At 37.5% G+C, this 20321-nt stretch overlaps 1 protein-coding gene across 1 annotated transcript; it reads right to left on the bottom strand.

Annotated features, from left to right (window-relative positions):
• Nucleotides 1–12543: 12543 nt before the first annotated feature.
• Nucleotides 12544–19730, bottom strand: LOC104415561 (probable linoleate 9S-lipoxygenase 5). Its single transcript, XM_010026891.3, has 9 exons — nt 19353–19730; nt 16068–16357; nt 15383–15623; nt 14920–15261; nt 14750–14835; nt 14524–14631; nt 14106–14410; nt 13747–14010; nt 12544–13526 (listed from the first exon to the last, which is right to left on the bottom strand). Exons 1-9 carry the CDS (start codon nt 19576–19578, stop codon nt 12773–12775), a joined length of 2616 nt encoding a protein of 871 aa, XP_010025193.2. The 5' UTR covers nt 19579–19730; the 3' UTR covers nt 12544–12772.
• Between the last annotated feature and the right edge of the window lie 591 nt (nt 19731–20321).

Raw genomic sequence — 20321 nt, 5'->3', positions numbered from 1 at the left:
ATATAAATCGATTGGCAGTTTCTAAAGAAGAAGGGGCGTGTTGACTCCTCCTCATCATCGAGGTTCAACCAAAATGGCCATAAATTCGAGTTTGAGATTCAACTCCTCACAAAAAATTGAAATGCTTACCACCATTATTTATTATGTTTTAATCTTTAAAGCAGTTCCTGTTATGGGAGACTCGTCATTTGATGGGTCGCTTATCGAACTATCTTTTGAACTCATCTTGTGCAATCGACTGATTTTAGGCCACAGATTTTCTATTCACGATCGCTTTCGAGTATGATGGCAACAAGAGCGTGTGCGGGTGCGTAGCCCACGCATTTCTTTTTGCAATATATGGAAATCGAAATCGCATCGTTTGGATGAAAAAGCTTGGGTCATCTTGACATGGTTACGTTGCTTCTCGGTTGGCTATTGAAAGCACACCAAAACGAAAACCATGGAAAATTCCATTAAGTAATTAACCTAGATTAGTCTGTACAGGGCGGGACCTGGACTTATATTTATTGTTGGTCTTCAATTTCCCACTCACATTGTAGTGGGACAGGGATGACGGGCTCACCCATTGGACAAGAGTTTGCTGGCAAAGTCTACAACCTTAAATTAAACATTATCTTATGGGTGATCCATAGTTTGCCAACGCTAGTCACCCTTTTATGGTGTGGAGAGTGAACTTGTTATAAACGAGTGATTAACAAATTAGGATGCAGGAAACATGTATAATGTTTTTTTTTTTTTTTTTTATGTAATTTAATATTTACTCTTATTTGTTTCTAATTTCCTAATGACATGATATCTCTTCTATCGTGAAAAAGATTCGTGACGGTTGCGGATGGTGACTTTTCATTAAATAGTTTAGTCCCCTTTTTCACATGCATAGTTTGTGCCTATATGGTAATAGGTACTAGTACTAGGTTTTTATCTCTCGTTTCCTACGGCTTAAATCTTTTGAAAAAGAAAAACTGTCTAGCCTCAATATCATTGCTTGAAACCGATAGTTTAAATCCTAACACTAACACTAACACAGATTTTTCTTCATGCTGCTTCGATTATTTGCTTAATATTCAAGCCCACATTTGTCTAGGCTTGAGCGGTTCTGGGTTCCTTACAAGTTTCGCCTAGAACCTGGAACCTACCATCGGATATAGGTTTCTCATTTTTTGGAACTTGGAACCCACCCGTCGAAACCAAGAACCTAGAACTTATCTTATCACAGGTTCCAGGGTCGGTTCCGAGTTCCCACGATTTTTATTTTTATTTTTTTATTTAGTTTAAAAAAACAGAAATGAACGTAATAATAATAAACAAGCTTGTCATTCATCAAAGAGAATACAAAATGAAGAAAACTATCAACAGAGGAAAAACAATTCTTGACAAGGAATTCAACTAGATAAAAGATAATACTAGCATCGATTGGTTATCTTTCTTGACCCGAAAAAGAAGAATTATGATATGACGAAACAAAGAATCAATCAATGCATTTAAAGTTTCAGTGGACCCATGCTTTTTGGCTGTAAGGATGCAGGACAAAGTCACAGAGCCACAGCCATTCCAATTATTTGCCTCTTTCTTCTACACTGCAACATTAGAATTCAAAAATAATCAAGCAGCAATAGACCAAGCCTTTAACACTTTGTCTAGCATGACATGTACAGATTCACAACTATTCTCATCTATGTACATAATTCTCTTCCCCAAAAGTATCATTAGCTCATTTTCGATGATTCGTTCGAGCTTCATGATTGCTAATTTGTTGACAAGACGAATTAGACACAGATCTGAAGCTATGTAGCTCTCAAGTCAATTGACTTGCATTTGCCTTAATCATTTTCATGAAGCATGCCATCTAGAGACAGCAGGCGTTGGAGAGCAATGAAAAACCAAGCTTGACATCATCACATGAATAAGCCGAGTCCCAATAAGGACACATTCCACACACAAAAATTCAGTCTCCAAGCAAGTGACTAATGCTGGAAAAAGAAGCCAACGGCAAAGAATTTAGCCATACCCATTGAAATCCAACAAGTGCACACCAGCAACCTGGCAAGCCATACCCTTTACTATTCAAGAGCTACAAGAAAGGATAACGAGCAATGTTAGGGCAATCAGATAACCAAAACCTTTTAAGACATCATGCAATTTGATGGTAGGAATGTAAGCTCTACCAAGAGCAACAAAGCACCCAATGAAAAGCATCCACTCATTGACAAATTTATGAATTTGAGATCTCATCCGGCCTACATTGTGCAAACAAGCGCAGATCTGTTAGGAGCTCAATCTGTGAAGAAATTAGCTCCTTTGATGACAAATAGAGCAATTCAGCATTTAATTGGATATGAGAACTACTTAGTTTCCTTTTCTTTCTCTATCTTTCAATCCTATTGTTTTTTCCTCAAACTCTTAGCAATTTGGCATGATATGATATTAATGCACATAGTTTCAGGAGTTTACTAACGTCTGGAAGTAGATGTACAGACAACTAATGCAAAACTGGAGCTGCAAGTGCAACTGCTAATGATACTAATCCATTTTATATTGTGAGTTATTCAAAAGTATCAACTCAAAGATGGATTTGCCAAGAGTAAGGGGCGACAGAATGTGAAATTAGTAAGTTGGGGCTGAAATGAATTTTTAGAAAAGTGAGATATTGTACTTATTTCCCTTTATTTGAGGGAGAAGGACAAACTACAAACGTATATAAATGCATAACTGAATATATGCATCTGCATCGAAAAAATCTCTATGATTCGCTGGTGTTCCCATAGAGCCCATCTGAAAAAAACAAAGAATAAAAGTGGTTGGACAATGATAAAAGAAGTTTGGATCACTCATAGGTCAAACGTATTATGCTAATAGAACTCACATTAGTTACTGCTTGTAGAGGGTTGAGAGAAAATTATTTCCATAATAATGAGCAAAACGACGACCTGCAATTAGATCATAATGAGCAATTGCACTTTCTCATTTGTTTGGGTTACTGCTCAGCACATTGCCATTAGACCAGCCAAATAATGCAAGATAAATGTTCGTAAACTCACTAGGACAGAGTTGTATCTCGGTTCACATGCAAGGACATAAGGTTTCCTGTCAAAATTCACAAATACAAGTAAGTTATTGTTATAAGTAAAGGGAACAAAATCAGTAACTATGCCAGAGAGAGAGAGAGGGAGGGAGGAACCTTTTGTTTAGGATGCCAGAACCTCTGCAAGTCTTCTGTATAGTCTTGATTCTACTTAATGTTTTTGTAGCATTAGGATCATTCTTGTCAACCTACAGGAGGCAAACTTGATCTAATAAGCAATGTCTCGGACTTGTATATTTAAAGAATCATACGTGAAAGGCAAGGAGATGGATAAAGTGGGTTACAAATGAAAGCATCGACAACTATTGCAGTCAAAAGTGATAATAACTTATCATCAAGCAAGCTTTGCCTTGCGTTGGAAGAGCAGAAAGGGAAAAATTCCGCAACATTTCATGTTCTCACAACATACCTACTGCCAGTCCCAAAGTTCATGTTTTACTTGCCTAGAGCTAAATAGGGGGATTAATTTCCTCAGTAACAAGTATCTAGAGATACAACAGGGGATCTAATAACTCTAAGGCATTGGGAAGATTCGCCTGTTTGGTCGCTAGCCATGTCCTGGGCAGGCCAACTACAAAGTTACACAAACACATACAAAGTGGGAACATCGGCAGTTTCTTTCCAGTAGATCAAGTCTCACGCAGGTTATACAGTTTAGTACATTTTCAAGAAATAATAACTAAAAATAAATATGATAAGAGAATGTGTGTCCACGAGAATAGAATGCAATACATGCATTATAGTCTTTGACTTTCATACCTTGGACTTCAGGATATAAGAAAAATCATAGAAAACACCATAAACATCAGCCATAGTTCTTGTGCGATCAAAAACTTTAACAACAGGACCTACAATGTATAGGTAGACAAATGGAATCACGGAACGACCATTATGGGAGTACCAAATCACTTCAGTGTTTGCACTGGCATCAACAACACCAACGGACTTCACAAGAGCACATTTTCTCATCTGCAAATCACAACAAGCACTGTAACTGTTTGGTACCAATTTGGCAGCAAATTTTATATCTTCGGATTGGATTTATCAAGCAAGTTTGATTACTCTTACCAAAACGTTCAATCTATTAAGAGAAGCAATTTATATAATGCAACAACATAAACATGGGCAAGTATGTTGATTATGCTTTTTACCGGAAGAGGCATCTTTTAATTCTGATCAAGTAAAAAATCCTTAAAGTACTACAGAAACATAAGGGACGCGTGAGAACAACAAAAGAAGAAAGCAGAAGGCTTGCATATACCTTGGAACATCCTCAAAGATTATAACACCTAAAATCACAAAGAAATCAACATTATAGAGACTTGACAATACTTAAAGATTACCCTTTTTTTCGTGATTTTTTTGTGCAGCAAAAATTATTTTTTAATATATAAACATAAAGAACTTGACGAGACAAGCAAAATCATGGGTGGTGCACCACTGTGGAAGGCCGCATGTGCCCCCATGCACGGCTACACACCACTGGGGTGTTGAGCACGAGCCCCACACGCCGTCACACACCTTCACGCACGCTCATGCACGGGCGTGGCTTACGTGTGCATTGCACACACTAGGGCTGACATTATCTGACGTTAGTAGCCCGGTGACCTACAAGACCATACCCAATTCGGTGACTCGACCCATTGACCTGATGCTCAACCCGAGATCCGACCTATTTACCTACTTGAATCGAATACCACTGACCGGATAGGTCAACCAATCAAACTGTACAATCGAACTAAGAACCAATCAAGCCGGATTGCAGGCTTGAGGTTGCCCGCGTGTGTGCTCCATGCACCGCAAACTTAGGTGGCGCATGCGGACGTGTAGAGCCTCCAATTGACATGTGGTTGGTGGCTACATGCTCATGCAATGATGCTCTACATAGTGGTGTTTTATTTTGCATATTTGATATTTTATGGATGTGAAAATAAATATAGAACCTTGAATATGTGTATTTTTTTAGTGTATTTTCATGTATTTCCTTGTATTTTTCTATGATTTTAGAAATATAGATGCTAGTTTATAGGTATGTCATCACATAGATATTGTGTGGAGTTGATATATATAAATTTTAACTTGTATCAATGAATAAAGTAGTGTAATTATCATGATATATGATTTTAGTGATACATTGCCCTTGTCACTAAAGTTTCAATCACATGTATATGATGTATATGAGTAGTAAAGTTTATATCTCAAATATAATAGAGTTTCAAGAATTCAATTAAGTTGTAACAACCAAAGTGACACACTTGATTGAATTTGAGAAAAATCGATCTCGTATAATGATGGGATATCTCTTGCTCTAATGCGTGGTCATACTCCTAAAAGAGGTGATTGTATATTAGCTTATGGAGGGATATATGAAGGTACGGTGGAGAAGTGACTGATTATCGTGGTTCATCCACTCAAAGATGATGAATTCACGAAAGTTAGAATATATTCTCATGGCCACTGTCATATAGGAGTATATAATTACATATCATGTATTACACCAAAAGTAATTATGTGGTTACATGTAGCTCTCTGGATGTATACTTATGCATTTTAAGATATGCATTATTTATATGATGCTAATTATATGCATTGCTGGTTTTTTAGTTATCTTTTCTATAAATGATAACTCTGTCACTATTGAAGTTCTTGATGATTTAAATTTTAAGAGAAAGAGAGAAGGTTTCTTCTGGTATGGAGGTGGCAAATGTCCGTATGACTCTTACTATCAATAAACTGATAAATCTTATTATCGAGAGTACAAAAGTTCATAAAGCACAATTTATTGCTTGGGAAAAGAGCAATCACATTTGCTTACTATCCATGAAGTATTTCATTCAAGAACACTTGAAAAGTGGTTTGCCTGCAAACTATAGTGTTAGACAGATGATGGAAGTTTTAGTGGCTAAAAATCGTGTATTGTCTAATGCTAAGATAGGGATACACCTACAAACACTTTTTAATATGAAGTAGATGGTTCTTGTAGAGTTAGGATTATGGTCTAAAGATAGTAAATTTGCAAACGAAACTTCAAGCTCTTAATGTTGTTATTCCTATTACTTGCATTGTGCATCAAGTTTTAAATACTCTTCCTCTTGATTTTGGGATTATCAGGACCAATTATAATTCTCAAAATGAGACCTGATCAATTAATGACCCGATTGCAAGGGTGGTTTTAGGGGAAGAGAAATTGAAGAAAGATAAAGGGCGCATTGCCATTTATGCTTCTAGTTTTAGTAGTGACAATGGTAAGAGGTTCAAAACTTATACTCGTAAGGGAAATACCGAAGCCGCTAATCCTTCTAACAATAAAGGAAATTCTGAAACCGCTGGTCCTTCTAACGGTCTAGGTCTTAAGATAGCACCCTTCAAGAGGGATGGTGTTCTTTGCTATTTTTGTGGGAAAAAAAAAACATGTAAAGAAACACTGCAATAAATATAAAGGTTGATTGTCCTAGAGAACCAAGAGTGAGCCAAAAGGGATTCATAAACCGAATGACGTCAAGTTAGGATGAATCAAAGCTCACTGTGGGAAACAACATTAAAGTTGACGTCGAGTTCATGGGAGATGTTATTTTGATTTTAGATTTTGATTTTACGATGATGTTAAGAAACACTTTTTACGTATCTTCCTTTACGGAACTTGGTTTCTATATCTTATTTGGACATGTGTGTATACTCTTTTGAAATAAAGAGTAATAATATCTCTATGTTTTTTTTTTAACTCAAACAAGATGGGTTGCTGCAATTTGTCCAATGCATTATAATGATTGTGTTTATCTCCCAATGATATGTACATCGCTTATTCGACTAAAAATATTGTTTTCAAAAGACCTCTACCTAAGGAACAATCTTATACTTTGTAGCATAAACATCTTAATCACATTTCTAGAGAAAGAGTAGAAAGGCTGATAAAAGCCGATATCTTGCCTACTCTTAAAAGTGATTTAGAGACTTGTGTAAACTATTGTAGAAGTAAGATGACTAAAATAAAAAGAAAATCGCAGTTTGAAGTTCTAACCTGTTGGAGATTATTTACATTGATATTAGTCAACCACATATGGCAATTTGTGCAGAAAATTTTACTTCATCGCATTTATTAATGACTATTGCCGATATGGATATGTATACTTGATTAAAGAAAAGTCTAAGTCTCTTAACAAATTCAAGTTTTTCTAAATGAAGTAAAGAAACGGTTGGGAAAAGTCATAAAGATCATTAGATCTAATCATGATGGTGAGTATTTTGGCAGACATGATGATGTCAAACAATTAAAAGGTAGTTTCCTAAATACTTGGAGGATTCTGGGATAGTAGCTCAATTTACTATGCTTGGGAGTCTTGAACAAATTAGTGTGGTTGAAAGGTGCAATTGCATTCTTATGGATATGATGAGGAGTATGATTCATAGAACAAATTTACCCGCTTTTCTATGTGGTGAAGCTTTGAAAATGTCGCTTTACATTCTAAATCATGTTCCTACCAAAACGGTTCCATGAACTTCTTTTGAGTTGTGGGTTGGACATAAACCTAGCTTGAATCATCTTAAAGTTTGAGAGTGTCCTGTAAAGTGAAATTATATAATCCAACATTGAATAAGTTAGATTCTAAAACTACTTAGTGTTATTTTATATTGTACCCAGATTATTCAAAGGAGTATCGATTTTATATAACTCTAATGGAGATACAATAATTGTGAAATTGTAGAAAACAAAATTTCTAGAATTTGATATAGCTTAAAAGGGTAATTGCTCACAAACTATTGAAGATGATAGTATGGTGGAAATTACCAAATCCCCGTCTCTTTCTATGTAGATGATTATAGAGCCTCCTACGCCACAAACTGAGCCTATTGTGGCCTAGGATCCTATTCTTGAGGTAGTTCATAATGAAAATTTTCAAACCCTTCATGTTTAGAATGAGGTTGTGATAGCTCCATTCAGGAGATCGACTAGGGAAAGACGTTCAGCTATACCACAAGATTAGTATTAGGAGACTATAATTATGATATTGGCTATGTTGTTGATCCAATAACTTATACATATGTTGTTTCTTCTCCTCAATTAGATTTGTGGCTAGACACAATGAAAGATGAAATGCAATCCATGAAACACAATAATATTTGGGAGCTTGTTGAATTGCCTAAAAATTATAAGCCTATTGGCTATGAATGGATATACAAGACTAAAATGGATTCCAAAGAAAAGATTGAAAAGTTTAAAGCTAAACTGATAGTTAAAGGTTTCACTCAAAGAGAATGAATAGATTATGAAGCAACGTTTGTCTAATTTCTTCTAAAGATTCTTTTAGAATGATTTTGGTATTAGTAACTCATTTTGATTTTGATATAGAGTTACACTAGATGGATGTTAAAACTGTTTTTCTAAATAGAGACCTTAATGAGAATGTCTATATGGTGTAACCTGAAGGTTTTGCTATAGACGATTCAAGTAAGATTGTATGTAGATTGAAAAAAAAAGATCTATTTATGGTCTCAAACAAGCTTCTAGGTAATAGTACTTAAAGTTTCATAGTGTTATCATTTCATTTGAATTTATTAAGAATAAAGTAGATTAATGTATATATTGCATGATCAATAGAAGGAAATATATTTTTCCCATGCTTTATGTAGATGATATCTTACTTGCAAGTAATGATGTTGGATTACTGTATGAAACAAAACGGATGTTATCGAATTTTTTGACATGAAAGACTTTGGTGAAGTGTCTTTTGTTTTTGGCATTGAGGTCCATAAGGATTGTTCTCGCCGTTTATTGGGTTTATCTCAGAGGGCATATATTGATCATATTTCAAAAAGATTCAATATACATCATTGTAAGCTATGAATTGCCCTGTTATTAAGGGTGATAAATTTAGTCTCTCATAATATCCTAATTAGATTTTGAGAAAGTCCAAATGAATTATGTACTTTATACTAATGTGCTTGAAAGTATCATGTATGCTCAAGTTTACACTAGAGTAGACATTACTTTTACAACACGATTTCTAAGTAGATATTAGCCAAATCTATAACATGATTACTAGATTGCTGCCAAGAAGATTTTAAGGTGCTTAAAGAGGACAAGTAACTATATATTGATTTATAGACATGTTCTTGACTTATAGCTAGTAGGGTATTCGAATTCAGACTTTGCTGGCTATTAGGATAATATGAAGTCGACAACATGATATATATTTATATTGGCAGGAGTTATAGTATCATCAAAGAACGAGAAACAAAAATCTATATGTTCTTCTACCATGCAAGTGGAGTTTGTAGCATGCTTTTCAACTACCACTTATGCTATTTAGTTCCGGAACCTCATTAAGAAGTTAACCATTTTTTATTTTGTCAATAGGCCCATATAATTGTATTATGACAATAACTATGCAATATTGTTTATTAATAATAATAGAGGTCTCAAGGGGTCTAAGCATATGGCGGTCAAGTTTTTTACCATAAAGGAATCAGTACATAATGGTGACATTGCAATAGATTATATTTTTACAGATGATATGGTTGTAGATCCACTAATTAAAGATTTACGCATTTGTGTGTTTGAGTGACATGTCATTAACATGAGCTTAGTATCTTGGGATGCTATTATTTAGTGGGAGCTATTTTTATATTTTCTCTAATAAAGTTTACATGTATGTTTGTTATATTTAATAACGTTTTGATAATTCAGTAAAATATTTAGGGTTAATACCCTGAAAAACCCCAAACGGTACACTTGTGACAAATTTACCCCAAACTATTTTTTTGACCACCAAAAACCCCAAACTTGTATACTTTTGACAAATTTACCCCAAATTGGTACACTTGTGACAAATTTACCATATGTTAGTTTTTGTTAAATTTTATTGTCAAATTACTAAGTTAAATAACACGTAACAGTTGACCGGAATACCAATTTAGGATTTTACACTTCGTTTGTCATAGTTTACAATTTTTGTGATTTTTTTGTGGTATTAATTCAATTTAACGGAAGGTATATTTATCACAAATTTACCAGTTTGGAATTTTTTGCGGTCGAATAAATTAGTTTGGGGTGAAATTGTCATAAATGTACCAGTTTAGGTTTTTTTTATGATCGGTTGGGGTAAATTTGTCACATGTGTATCAGTTTGGGGTTTTTCGTGGTCAAAAAAATAATTTGGAGTAAATTTGTCATAGGTGTATCAATTTAGGGTTTTTCAGGGTATTAACCCAAATATTTATGAATATATTGTTACTATGTTGAACACATATGGGGTAAGTACACTATCAGTGCCAAAATTTGTGTACGACGCTCACTTTGGTGCCAAAAGTTTATGTTGGATCACTTAAGTGCCAAATCGGAGGAAAAATGATCACTTTGGTGCCACTACAAGAGATTCCGGCCAAAATGATTACGTGGTTTTTTATATTTTAGAAAAAAAAAATTGACAAGACTTTTAAACGACGCCATTTTCTATTCTCCTTAAGAAAACGATGTTGTTTTGCAGTCCTAAGTGGATGGCCTCACAAAAACGATGCCACACAACTCATTTGGGGATTTTTTTTTTATTTTTTTATTTGGGGATTGAAATTAGAGTTTTTTTGTCCGATTCTTGCCCAACGCCGACCTAGCTTGCTCAACCGCCATCACTCGGCCGCAGCTTTAGGCACATGAGGTTCCTGCACTTGAGCGAGATCAACACAAGCGCATCATCGCCAATGCTCAACGACTTGCGATCGCACTTGAGCGCGAGCTTCGTGACCAAGTCGAACCTGCAAAGCCGGGACTGCATCCAGCAGCTCCAAGTGGGTGTGGAGGGCGAGCCTTTGGCAGCTTTGGCCTTCAATCGCAAGCCAGCGGCGACACATGAGGGAGCACCGGCCCCGGTCACCGAAGCCTAGATACTGGAAGACACAGGCCAGACACTCATCAGGGAGATTGGAGATGGAGAGGGAGAGATCGAGGGCGGCGCACTTGTCGGCAGCCTCCCCGAGCATCGGTCAGATCACGGCCTTCGACTTGGCTGCCGAGTGGCCGTCATCAAGGTCAGGGTCGGGGTTGAAGTAGCAGCCACGAGCGCGGGGGCCGTCGAGGACGGCAACTAGCCCATAGTCGGCAAAGGTAGAGGTGAGGGATGTGGGGATTTAGAGTTTTGAATTGGGCGAGAGACACCAAACGGCGTTGTTTTGTTGTTTAAATGCTGACTGTACTCTAGGACGAGCTACATCAGCTTCAAAAATTAATAAAAAAGTGTCACATCAGATTTCCGGCCAACTAGATCAGAGTTGGCATTAAAATAATCGTTTTTCAAACTTTTTGGTACTTAAATGATCCAAAATTAACTTTTGGCATTAAAGTGAGCGCCATACACAACTTTTGGCACTGATAATGTACTTACCCTAACACATTGATAACAAGGTATTATATAAACTTTAAGTGAAGGCTATGAGCATTCGGTTATTAGCCTTGAGCATATGTCTTGTTACATATAAAAAAATGTTAACCATAATAATAAGACATATGTAAGTTCATTGGAACTATAAAGATATTCTCTAATGGCACATGTTTTTATGATATTTAAGGTAAGAGAATGATCACTGACAAATGGGATCTCTCTATGAGACATGTTATCCATTTGCCATACCAACATATTAAATTCATATAAATAAAGTTAAAAGCACTCATAATCATGGAAGGTTTTGTGTGTATAAATACAATTACTACCATGATTCGGTGTTTGAGTTTTATGGAATAGGATTTACTATTAAGAATTATCTCTAAACAAAAGTGCGCACATACAGTATAATTTCAATTAATTTAGTCCAAGTGAAAGAATATAAGAGTTTTACTAATGTGGGCTACATTAATTGATATTATAATTTACAATTTTACTAAAATAACTTTACCAAATTTTTTTTTTACTAAAATAATATATAATGTTTCTTAATTAATCTAATATGGGGCCTAGTTAAGCTCAGCCTGTAATGAGAGAGCTTGGCTAGAAACTCTATAAATAGTCAAGTCTTTCCTTTAATCCTAATTCTCAAAATTATCATCACAAAGGAACGTTTACCTAACACTACGGGGTGAGGGGCCGTCTCATTGAGCTAGTCCTATAGAGGGCAATAGTGAAGAAGGACTTGTGCTTGGAACGTTGATTTTCTACTTTCGCATAAAAAATTATGGATTCCAAAACAGGTAAATTATCTTTTTACTCAATTATACATATTCTTGTTCTAGCTATGAAGATCGTGGAATTGCACATTTTAGCGTCTAACAAAAACATGTTAAGCCAAATTGTTTAAATGGCTCACTTACTAAAAAAAGTTACGTCATCTCCATTTAGGTGTAAGTGATGTGTGTGAGATGAGTATCACAATCATCGCCTAAATTGTTACGCCTGTAGAATCAAATCATCAGAAAAAGGAAGATAAAACCAATTTATAACTCATGAACTTGCAATGGAAGAACAAAGGGAACATGTTGAAGGCTGAACCTGGGGTTTCATTCTGAATTTTACAGCCTGACCTTTTTCCAATCCTTAGACAATCAATTTTACATGTAAAGTTTGAAACTCGTACATAACTTGACAGACACTTGATGCTCTATTTGTTTTGTGGTTATTCATATTTCACACTTACACTAGCTTTCGTACTAGAACAGAACAGTTAACGAACAAACAAGAAAAGTACACGTGTGAGTGCACAAGTTTAGATCGAGACGCTGTTGGGAATTCCCTTGGCAGTCGCTCCGCCTTCGCTGGTCGGGTAAAGCAGCATATAAGGCACCTCAACTGGCCCGACGCGGTTCCTCCACCTCTTGTCCCCATTCATCCTCATAATCCTTTCCTCGACTTCTCCCAACTTCTTCCCGAACCTCTCGAACGCCTCCAACGGCTCAGCATCTGCTGTCCACTCCGGAGTGTCTCTCTGCCCAAGGTACACCTCATCGGTAGAATGCATCGACAGGATCTCCATAAGCGAAATTACTAAAAGTGTCTGAAACTGGGCTGTTATAGTTTTCAGGAAGGCCTTGTCAGGATTTTGCTTGAGCTCCTCGAATTCAGGAGTACCTTCCTCGGGCATATAACGACGGCTGAGGGTGGGGCGGTTCGGGAGGTACCCTGCATAAGGGTATTGCCCGAAGTTCACAGCCGCATGGAGAGCAGACGCGATCCAGATGGTGATCGTACATATCTCTGTTAGGTCTTTCACAGTCTGCATTTTAGGCCACCAGGGCTCACCTTTCTTGTCACCGTGTCCCTCCTCCACGAGTTCCCTCCACCAGGATTGGAGTTCCTCATCCTTCTGTACCGTCTGGTCGCTCTTGTAATAAAAGGAGCAGTAGTCCTCAACCCACGTCTTGATCGCGGACCAGATCTCGAGCCCATCTACCGCATAGGGGTAGTCCTCGATCAATAGGCGGAGGCCATGTAGGGAGTTTGCATCTTCTACAGCGACTCCCCTGAAGAGAGAAAAAGGTAGAACATTTTTGTCACGCTCATTCTACCAGAATAATTCAAGTAAAACAAACGATAGCTATGTTGATATGTATCTCAGCATGAGCCTCGGCTATTCCAAGTACATTTGCGCTATCTTCCTCGGCCTTGATTTTTCTTTCTTTTTGAAGCAATTTTAAATAGAAGTCCTATGGATGATTTATATGTATAGAACAGTGAATTTACCGTTTGATGAGGTCAGCAGGAAGCGCTTGCTCGGGGAAAATCCAGTTCTTGTAGATGGCGGAAGACATCTCCATGGAATACTTTGCCGGGAATACAGTCGTCTCCAGGATTCCACCCGCATTGATCACGATCTGCCTGGCGTTTGCATTTATGTTCATCGTGTCGTGGAAATGGGGATGCAAAAGCTTGTGGATCGGGTGAAGCACACTCAGTTGTCTATTTGTTGCAATCACAAATGGTTCAATCACCGCGTGAGTATTCAACCTGCAGTAAGAATCACGAAAATTATCAATATGCAGGAAATAAATAGACTTTCTTCCCCTTTTGTATATAGTTGAATGCTCCTCAGAAATCTTTACCAGTGGCTGATGAGTTGATGATAGCCTGAGTCGTTAACTGCCACATAAGCTTTAGCCAGCTGCCAAATGGAACCTTCGACACCTTGATCGGCTGGCGTGTACACCTTGCTTATTGCGCCAAATTCATCTCCCTCGGGATGAGGCAAGCTCAGCTCTATTGCCAGCGGCTTCAGGGTACCGTCATTCTTCAAGAAGAGGAGTGTTCGAGTGGCATACGTTTTAGTGGTAGTTGTGTTTATCCGCCTTAGATATGGCATGATCGCATCATGGTGATCCAGTATGAACAATTTGTTCATCTTGATAGCCTGCATTTGTTATGCATCGTTTCAATTTGGATATTATAACTTAAATGAGCTCGCCATCATCTGTTAAGCAAGTATATGGACGCTCTTAGTGATGTGAGATGCGATGAAGGTACCTGTTCGGCAGTTAATCCATTCAATTGCTTCTGAATGAGCTCTTCCCTTATTGAACTGCTCTGGTTGCCATATATCTTAGGGTCTAGCTTGCTTGCTGGAGGGAATTCCTGAAATCAACAAAAAAATGTTTAATCAACTAGACAACCGGTGGAACTCCATTCCGCACTTCATTTTAATATTAACTGAATTTGTCTGAGCTGTAACATCAAAGATATTGTTATTTACCTGGAGACAGCGAATCATGACAGGGTTGACTCCAGCAAGCATTTCTCTACCGAATTCTACATCGCTTCTCCAGGCAGTCTTATTCTCTGCACAGGATGATTGCTAAACGTTAGGAAAACAGCCTCGAACTAATCAGATAAAAAAGGTCCCATAGATATATGTACCATTACCTTTGATCACTTGAGGCATGGGGTACTCGAGAAGCCCTTCCCCATCAGTTCGGACGAGTATCTTAAGCATCTCCAGGGGAATGTTCTCCTTCAGACTCTCCAGCAAAGGGCTGTCAGGAAGCTTAATACCACCCTCGTAGAGATTGAGCACATCCTGGAAGGAGTCAAACTCATTGGGCATGCTGTCGCATATACTCTCTAGCTCGGGCTTCAGAAATTGACCCACAGCTTTTAGAGTGTAAGCGACGAAGTCAGACATCTTCAAGTGGCCGAGCCGTTCATCCCTTGGAACGTATACGTTTAGGCTCATGAGCAGAGGCAGCCTGCTCTCGGTAGTCGGATCTATCAATAACATCGTGAAAATTCATTAAAATATACTTACAAATAAGCATCTTTGTCAAAAAAAATGAAACCATGATAATCTCACTTCGAGTTGGAGATTCATGATATGAGTGCATTTAACCTGTCTCAGTCGGCGGTCGACTGGTCCTTCCTCTGCGAGGATAGGGATATTCAGCAGATCCTCCTAGAACAGGGCGGGCATACTTCGGGTCCTTGTCTGGATCGCCCAAATCGTTGTAGTAAGCATAGTCGTACACCCTGTCCCACTCCTGAAGCTCTGCCGTACCGTCTCCTCTCAAGTTAACTAACTCTTCCTCTCGGTACTTCACTAGAGGCGCTGGAGTTTGGCTTGGAAGATACGTCTGCAAAAACGTGCTATCTTATTAGAGACAACCTAAGGAACCCGGTCCATTCATATTGCTATTTCATATGACAGAATAGAACAGAGTCTGAAACTAAAATGCCTTCAGCCAATATAAAGTGCAATTCCCAAGCGAAATGCCCCACTTCAATGAAATTGAAAAGCTTACAAAATGCTGAAACTGGCTAAAAGTAGAGTGCAACCTGGAGAATTCCTAGAAGTGAGATTCTACTACACAAATTATGTTTTCGGGAAGCTAGGGCCGTTTGAAAAGCCACTCCTTTCTGGCCAATCAGCTAATTCTTTAGACCTACTCTATGTAAAACAAGATTTAGGTCTTCATATCGGAGGCAATGTCTTTTGTTTTGTCCTATTGAGACTCTGGAAGCAAATCATAAATTGCGGCTACAGCTTAGCTTCATCAATCAAATTATTGTGATCGAACCTTGTTAGAGAAGAAGACCCGGTCCTTCTTGTACTGGTTGGCAGGGTAGACCCACGAGTTGCAGACGAAGTGGACTCGACCCTCACCGGGCACATCTTCGAGTGTGATCGTCTTGAGGTAAAACTGACTGTGATGGTTGTTTTGTACGATGATCGCCCCAGGAACTCCCACCTCCTCATCCCAATCGAAAGTGACCTTGAACGCCGAGTCCCCTGCCGTTAAGGGAGTGATGGTAGTGATCCATTCTTCCAGATATGCAGGCTTTCCCAATTTCCCCCGCAAACCTTTTTCTGCAAAGCGCGAAAAAGAAATAAGAAGTTTCAAAGCTTTCGAACTTTTTGTCCCAGCGAATGAGAATGACGTTCATCATTAACATGGCAAAGGGTCTGAATCTGATAATGATCCGCGCAAAATCATTTGCATTTTGTTTCCAATTTTTAGTTCATTCCCACTAATATTATGTTCTCCATAATCTTCTCTCTTCGCAAGAATGGATCCGTTTGGACAAACAAGACCTGATCTTGTTCTGAAAACCAAAAGGAAAGAACTAGGACCCGAACTTGTGCTCAATGAAGTGATTTAGAAAGCACAACCTTGCGGTATGCGGCACAAATTTCCAATCAAAAGCGACAAATGACAGCTTATATAATTATATTATTGGCCAATAACCAGAAATTAACTACAATAATTGCTAATGCCGTGCACCATTGGTTAATTGGGTGGTGTGGTCCCAGGACACGACGTGAGGAAAATCACCTCGTGTTTAAAGATGATGTCTTTTCCCGTTGCGGTGCACGCTAGGCGAAGAGCCATTCTATGGATTACATGGACGATCTGAAAGAGAACTCTTTCAACTAATTCTCTTTTCTGTATTAACAGTATCTGAGCACTCGTGCGTCGTCCTTGATGGCAATGGCCCATCATATTCAATTCATGCTTGATGCAATGCAAACCTCACCTCTCGATCAAAACCCTCATTCAACCATCCATAAATGAATGCCAGCTTTACCCACGGCGAGGTTGTAGCTCCGTTACGTAGTCAAGAAACATAGCCAGGCAGGAAAAAAAAAACACTTTAAATTCAAGAAATGTGTCCGGTCAATAATGGGAAATCCGTTTGGTCAAAAACGATTAAAAAGAAAAAAGAAGATAGAGAACTTGAGATTTGGATGATATCCTCACCCAATCTAGATCTACGGGTTTAATAAATATGCATTTGGGGATCAAATGTTCCTCTGCTTTGTTTGTGTACAGGTTCTTTGCCTTCAGCCTTAATGATGTACACATAAGTTTTCCTTTCTCATTGAATTACGAAGATTTGCTCCTTCACATGTTATACCTGTGTTTGTTTAACCTATTATAGTTGTTTCTGTACGATGATGGTGTAAAGGAAGCCAAACCTAGGTGCACACCTCTAATTAGCAACGTCGTAATTAATTGAGAATAAATTTGTAGCATGTGCTCATTACTAATAAAAACACAAGTTGATTGGCCACCAATTTGTTTGACAAATCCATTTTTGTGAAACAAGTTTGTGCTTGACTTTTGCTAGTGTTTCGTTGGTCCTCCTTGTTTTTCTAGATTTGGCTTTGTTTTTAGTATTCAACTATGTTTCACTTTACTTTATAATGAAAGCTATGTACTTCTGTATCATTTTGAGTAATAAATACAATTTTCTTTCAACAAAATAAAAAAAGAATAGAGAAAGAACTTGAGATCGGGCTATTGACTAGAGGAAACCGTTGATTGTTTCAAAGACCCCATTTGTTTTGAGAAAAATGTAACATTTCTAAAAAATATTTTCCAGGAAATCATTTTCTTGAAAAATGACAATATATTTCAATATTTAACTAAAATCTGAAAATGAGCTGAAAAATATTTTCCTTCATTTGGTATAAAATTTATGATTTAATTTTCCTAAATAAATATATATTATTTGAGCACTGGTAACTTGTCTATGGATAGATAGGGAACCGAGTACGAGCTCCAGAGTCCTGGTCCAGCTTGAATGGACCTCGACCTGAGCACCAAGGATCGATGCATAGGTAGGAGCACCTTGGTCTTGGGCCCAAACTTGAAGGATTGAGATGCAAGCGCTCGCATACCAATTCTAGCCTCAATGGACCCAAGCACGAGCACCAAGGTCTTGGAGCTCAACCTCAATAAAACTAGGCCCGGGCACTGGAAACCTAGTCCCATATTCCATGGACCTAAGAATGAGCATTGGGGTTTCATGCTCTAACACAAAGTTTTAGGTCCAAACGCCAAAACCTAGTCATATATTTGGAAAATGATTTTGATTTTTGAAAATAAAATCATTTTCCTGAATTTTAGCATAAGTTTTCCATTAATCAGGAAAACAATTTTCGTTAACTCATTTTCTTAAGTAAACCAAAAGCTGAAAATGAGGAAAATATATTCCTGAAAAAAAAAATTGCTAAATAAAAGGAGCCTAAACGATAAAGGCTAAATATATGGCTATGGGATGGGATATCGATCGGCGGAAGAAAACCGGAAATTGATTTAAGCTTTTTCTTAATTAAAAAAGTAAATTTAAATAGAATAAAATAAAGCGTGAGTGGAAGATTCAAAACGTTCCAAAACAAATAGGAAGATTTTACTTTTGTATATTTTAAAATTTGGACTGAATTGAGGAAAACAATTTGTGATTCTAGAAAATCTTTTTCAAGAAAACACTTTCCTCATTTTGCTACATACAATTTGCTTAAGAAAATGAGTTAGCGAAAAATGTTTTCCTGATCAATGAAAAACTAGGCTTAAATTTCAAAAAAATAATTTCCTTTTAGAAAAAAGTTGGAAAATATTTTCCAAAATATGATTAGGTATTGGCGCTTGAACCCAAAACTTTACATTTAAACATGGAAACTCCAATGCTAGTTCCCAAGTCTCCAATACCTAGGCTAGGTCCATCAAACTTGTGTCCATCGAGGCTAGGACCAGGTCTCTAATGCTTGAGCACGAGTCCATTGAGACCGGACCAAGGTCTATCAAGGCTAGGCTCGAGACCTCATTCCATATGTTACACTTTCTTGAAATATAAGCAAAAAGTTGAGATATGCAAGTTATGTGAAATACTTACTATTTCCTATTCTTTGTGGGGAAGAAGATCGCTTGTCATGATGACAAACAGTTTAATTTGTTGCCATTCATCAGATTTTGTCAACAGAAATGTACAGCACAGTCTAGTACCAAGAAAAGCCATTAAAAGAACTTGTTCCACAAATGAACGACAAGAAGATAGCGAGGAAGAGGGTCATGACTCACCAGGATCACCGTGGACGGCGCTCACGAGCCGCAGAGAGACCTTCTTACCCAACAGCTCGTGGATGTCGTCGAGGACCGACGCGTTGAAGTCATTGAAGTCCAAGACGTACTTCTTCATCAGCACCACGGTCCCCTTGACCTTCTTGGACCTGCCCGCCTTGCGCCGGCGGCCCGCTTTGTCACCACAGTCGAAGGCATGCAGCATCCCATGAAACAGCTTATCCATTCGGGAGGATTGATTGAAACCTTTGTTGCGAAGCTGATCGGGTGAAAGGAAAAGAAGGATGGGTATGTGAAAAGAGTGAAGAAGCGTATGCGTTGCGATGGAGGGTATTTATAAGGAAAAGTCCGACGCTACGGCGTCACCGAGAAGCTTCCCTTCTTTATGGGAGACCTGGAATTTCTTTCCTTTCTCCTCTTTTCCCTTTCTCTCGATCTCAAGGACGTATTGTCATGTATACTCAACAGGAAATATTTGATCTGTAGAGCAAAAGAAGTTAGCCAACATTTGGTAGTTGGGATAGGATATATCATATCCAGTATTTAGCTCTTACCCAAGATAAGATAAAATCATACATAAAGTAGATACAGCCTTCACAAAGATACCTATGGAAGAAATATGATAAATGTGGTTAGAATTTCTTATATTCATGGCATAAAAGTTATTTTTGTCGAATAACAAACTTTAGATTAAAAAAATTAAAATATGAATAATATTTGGATTCTAATATAAAAAGAAAATCAAAAAAAAAAGAAAATAATGGACAATTTTGTTATTTATTCCTATTTATGTATATTTGAATTTCTTTATATTCTATAATATATATTCTATATATATTTATAATTCATGTTGGAATTTCACAAAAGTGGCAAGAGAATCAAAATACTATACTTTTCCAAATCACGAAAATGAATAATCATGTTTTCTCTCCTTTATTAGATTTGACTTTTCTAGTTGATCTACCTAGT

This window comes from Eucalyptus grandis, chromosome 8, assembly GCF_016545825.1.
Source record: "Eucalyptus grandis isolate ANBG69807.140 chromosome 8, ASM1654582v1, whole genome shotgun sequence".
Lineage (NCBI taxonomy): Eukaryota > Viridiplantae > Streptophyta > Magnoliopsida > Myrtales > Myrtaceae > Eucalyptus > Eucalyptus grandis.
The sequence above is the reverse complement of the archived record's forward strand: the minus strand, read 5'-3'. Positions and strand labels throughout refer to the sequence as shown.